Below are 14,685 nucleotides of genomic sequence, written 5' to 3'. Positions count from 1 at the left end.
AGGTTCACATCTAAAATCATGGCACTCGGCCCTAGTGACAAGCATTAAGCATAGCAAAGTCATAACAACATCAATCTTAGAACATAATGGATAATAGGGATCAAACCCTAACAAAACTAACTCGATTACATGGTAAATCTCATCCAACCCATCACCGTCCAGCAAGCCTATGATGGGATTACTCATGCACGGCGGTGAGCATCATGAAATTGGTGACGGAGGATGGTTGATGATGACGATGGCGACAGATTCCCCTCTCTGGAGCCCCGAACGGACTCTAGATCAGTCCTCCTGAGGAAGAACAGGGCTTGGCGGCGGCTCCATATCGTAAAACATGATGAATCCTTCTCCCTGATTTTTTCTCCCCGAACGTGAATATATGGAGTTAGAGTTGAGGTCGGTGGAGCTCCAGGGGGGCCCACGAGGCAGGGGCGCGCCCATGGGGGTAGGGCGCGCGCCCGCCCTCATGGATAGGGTGTGGGCCCCCTTCTGCTGATTCTTTCGCCGATATTTTTTTTTAATTTCAAAAAGTGACTCGGTGAAGTTTTAGGTCATTTCTAGAACTTTAATTTCTGCACAAAAATAGCACCATGGCAATTCTGCTGAAAACAGCGTCGGTTCGGGTTAGTTCCATTCAAATCATGCAAATTAGAGTCCAAAACAAGGGTAGAAGAGTTTGGAAAAGTAGATACGTTGGAGACGTATCAGCCCCCGGGTCTATCTTTTATCATATATTAAAACCAAAAATACCTTGTTGCGTTTTTTACTTTATTTATTTTATTTTATATTTTTGTACGATCTATCTATCAAATACCATACAATTTAAACTTGCTCGTAATCGTCCAGGGATTGACAACCCCTTGTTCACGTTGGGTTGCAAGGATTGTTGTTTGTGTGGAGGTGCTGCTAACAAGGTATTGCTTGGTTTTCTTACTGGACTGATAACCTTGGTTAGAGAATATGGCTCGGGTTGATCAGGACCAGCCGAAATGGTTGCGGCCTAATGGCCGTCACCACGCGCATCGTCAGCCAGGATTCGACCAAACCTTGATGGGTGGGCCCTACCTGTCATAACCCCGCTTAATTTTAATCGTTCGGCGACTAGGTTTTTTTGGAACAGTGGACCAATTTTATGGTAGTTTTTTGAAAAATTAAGAAAGTGGTAGGTTTTGTAGCCGTAGCCTGCAATGTGGTAGTTTTTTGCTATATACTCGATTCTCATAACATACACCAAACTTTCCAAATTTGGTTCCATTCTTCATCGAAATGTCCATGAGACTAAAGAAATAATCTAGTAACCCTACAAAACACAAAACAAAGAAAAAAAACCAAAGGTAACAACTAATGGGGTGTTTTTGGTAACCTCAAGAATATAATGATTAAACTCAAGGAAATTATGGATGTAGAGTATGCTCATCAAGAACCACGTCCCTTTTTCCCATCTTCCTTTTAATAATCATGACCAATGCCACCTTGAATTCTTCTTCTTCTTTCTTGGATGACGAGTCGTCGAAAAACTCTTCTGGTCTATGTCTTGCATTTTTCAGGAGTGGTAAATATAATCAAAATCAACACATAAATTAAGAAAACAAATATTTTAAAAAAAGTTGCCAACGGGACATAATCGTTCAAACACTTCGTGGGCGAGGCGAGTTGAATGGCGTGATAGCCAGCGGGGTGCACAAATGAGGCAACCGAACATGAAGGGGAAGCTTGGACAATGGCAGAGTCGATTTCCATCCTCACCATCGATCACCAGAAGAGGGGTGAGAGGCCGCAAAGTGGCAGGAACTATAGGCGTTGTCTACAAGCTACCCCGAGTTGAGGACGAGGTTAGTGGAAAAGGACTATAACACGACAATCACGTCAAGAAAATGAAAGGATCGGTCCTCGCTTGAGGATTCAAGATGTAGAAGACGAACCCGAAAATGGCTAGTTGATTGGTCACCATTTGGCAATTTCATGGTGCTAGGAGTGGCGGAGCGGCTTTGCTTTGACGACTGGCTCTAGTGTAGGAATTGCACGCACCGGTCAGTTCACCCAAAAGCTCAAGCTGACAACGAAAAGTGGGCTATGCATTTATACGTCAACAGTCCCCCTCACGTCTGGTTCCTTCAGGCCTAAATATGGATCGAAAGTGGGCTGCAATTTTATTGCGTTAGCCGGGTTTTAAACTCAAGACATCTTGACTCTGATACCATATACATGAATAGATGGGAGATTGGTGAAATTTATTGATATATTGCTTGAGTTTTGTGGGCATGTATATAGGAGCACATGATCAACATGAAGTACGAAACAAGGTAGAAATAAATTCTACGTTATTCTATGTTTTGTAACTAATTACGATACTCAATATTCCCCGCAGTCAATACCCAAATGCTCCACTATGACTAAATGAAATATTTTGGAACACAGGAAACTAATGAACAATGTACGTAAAAAATTACCCTCGTTTCAATCCAAACGTCCAGTGAGCGCTGTAATGATGCGATCAAAAGAGCGGCCATGATCAAAACCAGCAAAAGGTGCGCAACGGTCGTCCCGGACGCAAAGGGGTGCGATATCAGACCATGATGGCCTTTCTTTTTTCCTCTCAAAAGAACCAAATGCTGCTGGCCGGTCGACCAATGTGCGTACTAGTGTGCGTACTAGTGTGGTGGCACTTAGCACCAGCACTCACCAAGTCACCACGTCTTGCGAGCTTCCAGGAGAAAATTAACAGTATAAAAACATACTCCCTCCGTTCCTAAATATAAGTCTGTGTAGAGATTTCACTATGGACCACATACGGATGTATATAGATGCATTTTAGAGTGTAGTTCATTTATTTTACTTCGTATGTGGTCTATAGTGAAATGCCTCCAAAGACTTATATTTAGGAACGGAGGGAGTACTACCAAAGCGAGTGTTGCTACGAAAGCAGAAGGTTAACTAGTTAACAATCACAGTCACAAGCTTTTGGCCACAAAGGGTAAGCAGACAACGGTCAAAACAGTAAAATAATTCGGATTGGAATCTCAGGCTGTCCTTCTCTGCCCCTTTCCTTCCAAGACCAGCAAATGAATCTAATTAAAAAAGTTAACAACAGGAATTGCAGACTTGAAGTAAACAATGAGGATAACATAGCAGCCGCTGCTGCAGAACACAGGGTTCCAGGATCAGATATGTTTCTTGGGAAGAAGAAAAATGGTGCCCCTGGCAGGATTCTTCTGAAGCAAGCGAGCACGTGGCAGGAGCTCCAGATCTCACCAGCACCTCGACCATGCCTTATCAAGAAAAGAGGATACAGGCAAAGTTGCACCGATCTCACGTACTTCAGCGGCTTTCGTAGATTCTTTCGTGAGTAATATGCTTGCAAAGCTACTGCGCAAATTTACATCTATCAAGTTCTAACATTCTGCTACAGTAGGCAGGGCAAATGAAAAGGAACTCAGATGCAGGACACTCATAAACGTAGGACTTGGGGACAGTACGCAGACAGTTGCTATGTACTAGTACTAATGTACCACCTCTGTACGTTTTTTAACACTATGCAGTGTCAAAAAACTTCTTACATTCTGATACAGAGGGAGTATTAGAAGGATTCTAGAATTTTGATACAGAGGCGTATTAGACTAATTCTAGAATAATTTTCCGGATGAAGTTCGATGGCACAGGCTAAATCCTCATAGTGCAACCATAACAGCAGGTGTTTTCCCCTAATAATTCAGAGCAGAATATGTTTCCAATCTTGCTACTCTGGCAAAGTGCAAGTCACCTGCAGCAGTGATCCACAAGAAACAAGTACCATCACAAAACACATCAGCGGAACAGGAAAGACATGACAAAATTCGTCAAAGTGATTGGACTAGAACACTTAACAAAAGAAGAAAGCTAAAAAAATGCTGACTAAATAATATAATAATCGAATAACCAAGAAGTAACTGGGATACAAAAGGAAGAAATAACACTCTGAATCTCTTGTTCTAAACTTATGTCTGACTGAATTTAACTAAATTGAACTGAACTCATGCTTCTCTCTATACACCCCGCATACTATATCCCTGCTGCACCTACAATCCACTCACTCACTCACAAATCCTCTTCTGTCCCTCTCGAACTCTTATTATTCACAACCCAATTTGCCTTCAATCTGTGGCCTATTCGCCAATCCCTTTCAACACCGCAACACAAATCGTCTCGATGCGCAGGCGACAAATCATAATCCAGAAAATTCCGCCCACCTTACAACTAACTCTTCACGCCGGTAGCCATCAATCAAGAACACTAGCAGCTAAGCATGACAATGACCACGTAAATTTGGTGAGCTTGCTATCCATGGACAGAGGTAAGGAGGGAGAGCAAAACCATGTCTTCCTTCAGACGATGTTTTTTTGGAGAATCTATGTGTATCACTGCCGTGAAGGCGGTGGCGGTGATCCATATTCTGCCCAGGTGACGGGTGGCAATGGGTTGGGGTTATAGGGTGGCGGTGGTGGTGATCCATATTCTGCACGGGACACAGGTGGCAATGTGCCGGGGTAATAGGGTGGCGGCGGTGGCAATGCTGGTGGCGGACAGGCACAGGGCGGCGGCGGGGGGCACATTGGATGCGGATGCGGGGCAGGAGGAGGCGGTGGGTGGTGGTGGACTGGCTTTGGCGGCGGTGGTGAGTGGTGGACTGGCTTTGGCGGCGGCGGTGAGTGGTGGACTGGCTTTGGCGGCGGTGGTGAGTGAACTGGCTTTGGCGGCGGCGGTGAGTGGACTGGCTTTGGCGGCGGCGGTGAGTGGACTGGCTTTGGCGGCGGCGGTGAGTGGACTGGCTTTGGCGGCGGTGGTGAGTGGTGGACTGGCGGCGGAGGTGATGGTGGAGGCGGGGATGGCGGTGGAGGTGAAGGTGGGGGTGGTGATGGTAATGGTGGTGGTGGAGATGGCGAAGGCGGAGGAGGTGATGGCGGCGGTGGGGATGGTGGTGGCGGAGAAGGCGGTGGCGGTGATGGCAACGGCGGGGGCGGGGACGGAGGCGGCGAAGGCAGGACGAACGGCTTGCACTGGAACGCCGCACAGTTGACGGGCGGGTGGGCATAGAAGGCGGCACACTGCTGCCGCGTCCGCTGAGCGGGGCGATTCGGCAGGCAGTTGTCCCGGTCGCTGCCCCGAGGCACGACGCGCGCGCACGCCGGCGGCTCCCCGGTGAAGAAGTTGTATGAGAAGGTGAAATTCTTGAGCCGCGGCAGAGCACACACGGCCTGTGGTATCGGCCCGGAGAGCAGGTTGTGCGCGACGTTGAGCTGCTCCAGCTTCCTCAGCCCCGCCACCTCCTGCGTGAGCGGGCCGGCGAGCTGGTTGTGGCTGACATCGAGCACCGTGAGCTCCCGCAGGCGGCCGAGCTCCGGCGGCAGGCATGACTCGAGGCCGTTGTTGATGAGCAAGATCTCGTTGAGCGTGCCGGACATGTTGGCGAGGCTGGCGGGGAGGCATCCGCCGAAGGTGTTGTGCGAGAGGACGAGGACGGAGACCGGCGAGTTGCCGATGTTGTCCGGAATCTCGAAGCGGAAGCGGTTGTGGTTGAGGAAGATGGCGTCGAGCGGCTTGTCGAAGAGGCGGCTGGGCACGCCGCCCTCGAACTCATTGAACCGGAGGTCGAGGAACCGGAGCGCCGGCATGTCGAGCACGACCTCGGGGAAGGGCCCGACGAAGCGGTTGTTGCTGAGGTCGAGCTCGTGGAGGAGGCTGAGGCGGCGGAGCGTTCCCGGGATCATGCCGCAGAAGCGGTTGGAGTTGAGGTGCAGCAGCGCGAGGTCGGCGAGCAGGCCGAGCTCCGGCGGGAGGTAGCCCGCGATGTCGCCGTGGTTGAGGTCAACGCCGGCGACGGCGAGCACGCGCGGGTCGGACGGCAGCGGCGCGCAGAAGACGCCCGTGTAATTGCAGACGTCCGGGCCCGCCCAGTCGGCGGTGAGGTTCTTCGGGTCGGAGAAGATGGCGTGGCGCTTCCAGGTCTGCAGCGCGGCGTAGGCGTCCTCGATGCGGCGGCTCGGGAACTGCCACGACGGATCCACCTCCACCGCCGCCGCCGTTCCGGCCCCCTCGCCCCCTCCATAGCCGGAGAAGCCCGACGCCGCGGCCCTGGCGGCGGCGGCGAGGGCGACGAGCAGGAGTAGCGCGGCTCGCATCATCTCATCTCCCGCGCGACGGCGAGATCTCCGCGCCGGTTGGCCGGGCGCTGTCAGAGGGGGAGAGGGGAGTGGAGTGCGGGGACAGAGGGAGAGAGACGGTGAGGAGGAGGAGGACAGAGGCCAGCTATAAACGCGCACACAGCTCAACGCGTACGGCGGAGCCGAGGAGGAAGGAAGGGTGAGTGGGGCCCGGGCGGGTGGGGTTTAGTATGAGCAGTGTGCGCGTGGGAGGGGGTACGTGTAGGGGGCGTGGGGCAGGTGTGGCAGCGGCGGCGGCGTTACTGTGGGAGGGTCCCCCGGGTTTGTCTCCGGGTTCGCGTGCTGTGACCCGTACGCGACGCGGAGGCGAGAGACGGAGCGGAGTGAAACTCGCAAAGACCCTGGCTGGCTCCCCGCGCGTTGTCCAGTTCAAACTCTGCAGAGACCGCAGGTGAGGCGAGACCCTTTTTCTCTCCTTTTTTTTTCACCTTTGGGATGGAGTAAAGCAACGACATAAACTATATTACTAGCAGATTAAAAAAAGAGCTACTAGTAGTATAAATGTTTTTTTTCCTTAGATAGGGGGTGGAAGTTGTAGATGATGGCGTGCAGTGGGCTCACTGGCACAAGGATGCTGCTGTTGCTCTTGTACCTGCACTGGTCAAGGAGGAATTAAGGTGGGCCGCACAGAATCGTAGAAAGAAATTCTAAACTCCTCGGCCAACCTTATAAATAAATAAAGGGCGACGCTAGGCGTCGGCGCACCGGCCCAACAGTTGGGCCGGTCCAGCCCTGGCCGCCCGATACAGCTATTAGACCGTCGGATCCGTCTCTCGCTTTGTCCTCTTTCTGAGTCAATTTTCCAAAAAAAGATTGCAACTGCCCGATCGCCGGCGACACCACGCCATATCCTCGCCAGAAAACAGCCGAATTTGAAGCACCACCGCGGCGTTCCTCGTCGCCGGTGAGCGCCCTCGCCGGCCGTCCGCGCTTGCCCCAGATCCGCGCTCGCCATGGATGCAGCTCCGCCGCCCGCCCTCATCAGAGATTTGCGCTCACCCATGGATGCAGCTCCGCCGCCCAGCGCTTGCCATGGATGCAGCTTCGCCGCCCACGCTCGCCATGGATGGATCCCGCCCTCGCCGCCCGCGCGCGCCATGGATGCAGCTCCGCCTCGTTGGCGATTGACGGGTTCCAGCAAATAGAATTGCCCGTTGTAGCATTTTTCGTTGTTTAAGTATCAAAATGGAGACACGGTTGCAGCAAAAAAGAAACGTCGTCGTTTTCGCCGTTTTCATTGGTTGTAGCTCGCCATTTTCGCTGGATGTAGCAAAAAACTTCAGCGGCCGTAGCAAAATCAAGCTACGGATGCAGCAAAAACACCGTCGCCGCCTTCACGAGGTCGCAGCTCCGCCTTACATCGATGTAGCAAAAAAAAACGTAGTAGCAAAATCCTGCTACGGTTGCAGCAAAATATCGTTGTCGTCGTCGCGAGGTCCGAGCTCCGCCTGATGGATGTAGCAAAAAGCTTCGCCGGTAGTAGCAAAATTCAACTATGGTTGCAGCTTCCCCTTGTTGTGCAGTGCCGTTGAAGCTTTTTATGTCTATGGTTGAAGCTTTTTTGAATGACTGTTGAAGCTTTTTTAGGTGACGGTTGCAACACTTCTATACGCAGGTGGATCCGGGCATGGCGGGTGGGCAGCTATGGCGGGCGCCGAGGGAGCGCCTGGCCGCCGGCGATGGAGCTTGTGGTGGCCCAGTCGCTGTCCGGGAGGAGAAGGAGGGGAGGGGATGCGCGCGCTTGAAGGCTGTAGGTAAGGGATGGATCTGGCCATGGCAGCAGGCAGCCATGGCGGCCGGCGAGGGAGCGCCTCGCCGCCGGCGATGGAGTTCGTGGAGGCCCAGTCACGGCTCGGAGGAGGGGAAGGTGCGCGCACGTAGGCTGAAGGTAGGAGATGGAGATGCATAAGGAAGGAAGCGGGGATGCGTGAGGCCGCTGCACGGGCGCGTTTGCCAGCATGGCGTGCGAACCGGCAGAAAGTTCGGCCGGCGCACCGCGCCCAAACGTTTCCCATAAATAAATACTTCGTTCGGTGTACAACCGGCCACGCACGAAGTGAGTACCTACAACCGTAAATAACTTGTAAAAGAGTGGAGTTTTTACCATTAAACACATGGTTTGTACAAGGTTCTCACTAAAAAGGGTTGGTTTTTAGATATTTTTTCTTATTGATTCATGCTACCAAGGCAGCAATACATTGCAAGTGTGGATTGTAATTATTTTATTTTACTTCTTTACAATCATAGGCTCACATGCTTATGAAATTTAATATGATTTTCCTAATATAAAATTTACGGAAATACTAACGCCCACACGTGTGGGCGTTTGCATCTCGCACACATGCGTGGATCCACGTGTAGTGTGCTTATAAGCAAATGACAACTCTTTTTTTTACCCGAACATGTCAGTTGCCATGTGTTTTGCAGGGTACGCGACAACTGCCCTAGTGTGCTTGTAAGCAGATGGCAACTCTCTCTTTACACGAAACATGATATTTTGCAATGTCTCTTTGTAGCGCTACACGGCAACTGCCTAGTGTTAGTAGGTGGCAACTCCGAAGGTTTTCAAATCATGGTAACTGTAGTAAACCAGACCATACATGGCAATTACCTAGTGTTAGTAGGTGGCAACTGCCTAGTGTTAGTAGGTGGCAACCCCTAAAGTTTTCAAATCATGGCAACTATAGTAAACCAGACCATACATGGCAACAACTGCAGTTGTCCAAAATGGCATCTGGCACTTGACCTGAGATGGCAACTGCAGTTGAACAACCATGGCAACTGTAGTTCATCGACATGGCAACTGCAGTTAAACGAACATTAAAGAGGGTCAAGACCTTGGCAACTGCGGGGACGCGTGGTGGCTGTCACGCGGGGCGTGCGGGGCAGTGAGGTAGGTGGCTGAGAGAGGCCGTGTGGGCGTTATTCATTTTGTCCACACGTAGGCGTGTGAGAGGGACCACGAGAAAAAAAAAGACGTGTGTGTGCTAATTGTTTTGTCCACACGTAGGCGTGTGGGTTGGTCCTTTTAGACACCATACAAGACGTGTGGCCAGATCTCTTAACGCCCACACGTGTGAGCGTTATCGGCGTCCAAAATTTAATATGATTTTCCCAATGTAACCTCAGAAACAATGTTTCTACTGAGACTATGTCAAACAAACGAACAATCAAGAACATGGTTTTGCTTTGTTCAATATGCAAGAACATGGTTTTGCTTTGTTCAATACGCGTGCTGCAATGAAAGATATACTTCACATTGGAGATATGTTTCTTTCTTCTACCTTATGGACTTCATTTTACACTAGTGCAACAAATTGTGCTAAAATCTTCACATACACACACACACACAAAGAAGTCATTCATTTTGATGCACTACCATGATTCTCTTCGTGTAAGCAATGCTATCCTTAAATTGGTTGAATTTTTCTATGCTTATACCATATTTTTATAATGGTAATCTCATATTTGGATTTAGTTTTATATTTGAAAGCTGACATCAATTGATGCGGAAAGAAAATATATGACTCGTAAAGAATCATTTTGGGCATCTAGTATTCTTGCTTTTGAATGGTAAGTTCTTGTGCTTAGACATTGTATATTTTTATAACCTAATATATTGCATACCGAGCACTATTCTTGTCGGTTGAATGCTCCATTATGTACCTTCTGCGGAATAGTTAGTTGCTTCACAACCTTCACACCATTTTACTTGAATTTATTAGCTATTTGAGGGGAATATAACCGTGTAAATGCTTCAGACATTAACAAATTTGTATGAAATATCTCCTACTAAAGAACCTAAGCTTTCTATTTTGCTCTTTTGTCATTTCGCTCCTTACTTCGTCCCCACGCTTGGTTTTCACCGGAGAAGAGGCCAACAACAACCTCAAGTTACAGCTTCTACCTTTGTAAAGTGTTTATATGTGATGTATATGCCATATATTATTAGTGGCTACTGACAAAATAAAGTAGGATGTGATACTAGCTGTAAACCACTTCAATCAGTTGCCTCATTAGATGATATGTTGCGTGAGCTTCTATTAGTGTATCTTCTATGGTTGAATGATGCAAAAGCATGAAAGCCGCTTTCAAGAAGAGACTATGGTTTGGTAAGTTTCACAAATCTTCGTAATAGTCGCTGTTGGGAAACGTTGCATGGAAAATAAAAAAAATACGCACATGCAAGATCTATCAAGGAGATGCATAGCAACGAGAGGGGAGAGTGTGTCTATGTACCCTCGTAGACTCTAAGCGGAAGCGTTTATTAACGCGGTTGATGTAGTCAAAATTCTTCGTGCTCCAACCGATCGAGTACCGAAGGTACGACACCTCCGCGTTCAGCTCGGTGACGTCCTCCACCTTCTTGATCCAGCAAGACGACGAGGTAATGGATGAGTTCCGGCAGCATGACGGCATGGTGATGCTGATGGTGAAGTGATCTTCGCACGGCTTTGCCTAAGCACTACGAAAATATGACTGAGGGGGTAAACGGTGGAGGGGGGGCGCCGCCCACGGCTAAGCAATTGTCATGGTTGTGCTAGGCGCCCCCCTCCCACATATATATAGGTGGGAGGGAGGAGGGAGCAGCTAGGAGGCGCTCCCAAGTAGGCCGAATCTTGCTTGGGGTCCCTCCCAAGTGCCCCCCCCCTACCGTATTTGTTAGAGGATGGAAGGGAAGGGGGAAGAGGGAAGGAAGGGGGAGGCCGAATCCCCCCATTTCCTTTACCCCCACTTGGGAGGCTGACATGGAGGGTGCGCCATCCCCTTTTGGGCTGGTGTGCTCCCCTCTAATGGCCCAATAGGCTCACTATCCTCCTGGGGGTGTCCGGTACCCCCTCCGGTACTCCGATGAATACCCGGTACACTCTAAAACACTTTCGGTGTCCGAATACCATCGTCCTATATATCAATATTTACCTCTCGACCATTTCGAGACTCCTCGTCATGTATGTGATCTCATCCGAGACTCCAAACAACATTCGATCACCAAATCATATAACTCATATAACACTATATCGTCAACGAACGTTAAGCGCGCAGACCCTACGGGTTTGAGAACTATGTAGACATGACTGAGACACCTCTCCGGTTAATAACCAATAGTGGAACCTGGATGCCCAGATTGGTTGCTACATATTCTACGAAGGTCTTTATCGGTCAAACCGTTATGACAACATACGTAATTCCCTTTGTCTATCGGTATGTTACTTGCCCGAGATTCGATCGTCGGTATCTCTATACCTAGTTCAATCTCGTTACCGGCAAGTCTCTTTACCTGTTCTGTAATACATCATCTCGTAACTAACTCCTTAGTCACTTTGCTTGCAAGCTTCTTCTGATGTGTATTACCGAGAGGGCCCAGAGATACCTCTTCGATACACGGAGTGACAAATCTTAATCTCGATCCATGCCAACTCAACAGACACCTTTGAAGATACCTGTAGAGCATCTTTATGATCACCCAGTTACGTTGTGACGTTTGATAGAACACAAGGTATTCCTCCGGTATCCGGGAGTTGCATGATCTCATAGTCGAATGAATATGTATTTGACATTAAGAAAGCAATAGTAGTAAACTAATGATCATATGCTAAGCTAACAGATGGGTCTTGTCCATCACATCATTCTCCTAATGATGTGATCCCGTTATCAAATGACAACTCATGTCTATGGTTAGGAAACCTTAACCATCTTTTGATCAACAAGCTAGTCTAGTAGAGGCTCACTAGAGACACGGTATTTGTTATGTATCCACACATGTATTTAAGTCTCCAGTCAATACAATTCTAGCATGAATAATAAACCTTTATCATGATTAAGGAAATATAATAATAACCATTTTATTATTGCCTCTAGGGCATATTTCTATCAGTCCCCCACTTGCACTAGAGTCAATAATCTAGTTCACATTGCCATGTGACACCCATAGTTCACATCGCCATGTGACTAACACCCAAAGAGTTTACTAGAGTCAATAATCTAGTTCACATTGCCATGTGATTAATACACAAAGAGTACTAAGGTGTGATCATGTTTTGCTTGTGAGAGAAGTTTAGTCAGCGGGTCTGCCACATTCAGATCTGTATGTATTTTGCAAATTTCTATGTCTACAATGCTCCTCATGGTGCTACTCTAGCTAATTGCTCCCACTTTCAATATGTATCCAGATTGAGACTCAGAGTCATCTGAATCGGTGTCAAAGCTTGCAGACGTAACCCTTTACGACGAACTCTTTATCACCTCCATAACCGAGAAATATTTCCTTAGTCCTCTTAGGTAACTAAGGATAATTTTGACCGATGTCCAGTTATCTACTCATGGATCACTATTGTACCCCCTTGCCAAACTCATAGCAAGGCACACAATAGGTCTGGTACACAGCATGGCATACTTTATAGAACCTACGGATGAGGCATATGGAATGAATTTCGTTCTCTCTCTATCTTCCGTCGTGGTCGGGCTTTAAGTTTTACTCAACTTCGCACCTTATAACACATGCAAGAACCCTTTCTTAGACTGATCCATTTTGAACTTCTTCAAAACTTTGCCAAGGTATGTGCTTTGTGGAAGTCCTATGAAGCGTCTCGATCTATCCCTATAGATAGTGATGCCCAATATGTAAGTAGCTTCACCGAGGTCTTTCATTGAAAAATTCTTATTCAAGTATACTTTTATGCTATCCAGAAATTATATATCATTTCCAATCAACAATATATCACCCACATATAATATCAGAAATGCTATAGCGATCCCACTCTGTCGACGTTCTGGGAACGGGGGTCCCCAGACTTGCCTGCCTGCGGCCTGCGGCGTGGCTCAAGTAGCGGCCCAGTACGGCCCGTCTTCATCAACAAACACTCAAGACCCTCGCAAGGGGCCAAGCCTCGCGGCTCGGACGACGCAAGGCTTTCTCAGGGGTGGCCTCACCAGGCAGGCTCGCTAGGAGGCGGAGAGATCAAGGCAAGGAGTACCTCGCGAGGTGCTCGTCACACAAGCCATGACGATCAAGACCAGGCGGGCGCCAGCCAGCGCAGTGTCCTCATTTCCTCTTTGGTGCAAAGGGGGCAAGCGCAGGCGTGGAGTACCGAGGCATCAAGCAAAGGTTTCCATATCGGTGCAACGATACCAAGACCAACAGAGCGGCAGGATGGAGATCATCGTGGAGCCCAAGACGGCATCATCACCAGTGCCTTTGGCAGACGAAGACCAACTTTAGTCAGGATAGCTTGTACTAGATGTCCCCCTTCAAAATGGCCGTTGTTGGCTCCCTTCCCGCTCAGTATTTGGGATGAGGACCAAGGCCTCTATAAATAGAGATGGCCACGACAGTAGAGGGAGATCGGATCGAATCCTTCCCAAGTAGAACACCGCACCAGCTCAAGAATACCCCTCGTGAGGCTGTTCTTCCTCTGTATTGTCCATCATCATCCCCAAAGGCAATCCATCACACCACACACTGGATTAGGGTATTACACCACAACGGTGGCCCGAACCAGTATAAACCTCGTGTCCCTTGTGTTGTTCATCGTGCTAGCCTAGATTCGCGGCAAGGTTTTGGGGCGTGGATCAGTAGGGAGTAGATCTTCATGCGCACCCCAGAGTTTGAACCTTAAGGGTTTTGCCGTAACCTGATATCCGACATTTGGCACGCCAGGTAGGGGTGCGTCAGAGCTCTCCCTTCCGTTGACCCGTTATCCATCAACACCATGCTTCGCCCTCATGGCGGATAACGCGCCGCCAGCTCCAGCAGCCGATGCCAGCACCGGGGCTAGGGGGCTCCGAGCCTTGGCCCCCACCTTGTGACAGGTGCAGTGGCCGTGCAAGTTCAAGCCAGAGATGCCATCGCGCTACAACGGCGCAACAGATCCGCTGGTTTTCCTGCTGGCGTACGAGGAGGCCGTCCTCAAGGCCAGGGGCGACGACAAGGTCATGGCCAACTGGTTTCCCATGGCCCTCACCGGCGTCCCGCGCATGTGGCTGCTCCACCTGCCAGCGGCTTATGTGGCCTCCTGGGACGAGCTGCGCAACCTCTTCCTCACCCACCACGCTGCGCCGACGCCCCCGGTCATTGCAGCTCTCCTGGCTGGCTCGCAGGCGCCACCCTCGGGCCGCCACATCAAGTCGTTCGTCCGCCAGATCGGCGCCGCCCTCACGCGGCGCGGAGCTCCTCCAGGTTGGGCGGCACCCAAGGCCGACCTTACCTTCAGCTCGGACGATCACCCCGTCAACACCGCCTTCTCGGGCATGCTCCCAATGCTTTGCACGCCCACCTACCGCCAGGTGGCCATCACCAGGACCCTCATCGATGGCGGTGCCGGCCTCAATGTGCTCTCGGTGGAGGCCTTCAGCCTGCTCCATGTGCCGCTGGAACGACTCCAACCCAGCTAGCCCTTCTCGGGCGTCGGAGGTGGTTTCTCCGGCTCCCTAAGGCAGATCCGCCTTCCGGTGACCTTCGGCACCCACGACAACTTCCGCACAGAGTTGG

General features: G+C 49.9%; 1 protein-coding gene across 1 annotated transcript; it reads right to left on the bottom strand.

The window, feature by feature from the left end:
* Positions 1-3,877: 3,877 nt before the first annotated feature.
* On the bottom strand, positions 3,878-6,350 carry LOC123068994 (leucine-rich repeat extensin-like protein 3). The gene has a single exon (XM_044491708.1). The coding sequence runs from the start codon at positions 6,156-6,158 to the stop codon at positions 4,395-4,397; it is 1,764 nt and encodes a 587-aa protein (XP_044347643.1). The 5' UTR covers positions 6,159-6,350; the 3' UTR covers positions 3,878-4,394.
* Between the last annotated feature and the right edge of the window lie 8,335 nt (positions 6,351-14,685).

Source organism: Triticum aestivum, chromosome 3B (genome assembly GCF_018294505.1).
Source record: "Triticum aestivum cultivar Chinese Spring chromosome 3B, IWGSC CS RefSeq v2.1, whole genome shotgun sequence".
NCBI lineage: Eukaryota > Viridiplantae > Streptophyta > Magnoliopsida > Poales > Poaceae > Triticum > Triticum aestivum.
The sequence above is the reverse complement of the archived record's forward strand: the minus strand, read 5'-3'. Positions and strand labels throughout refer to the sequence as shown.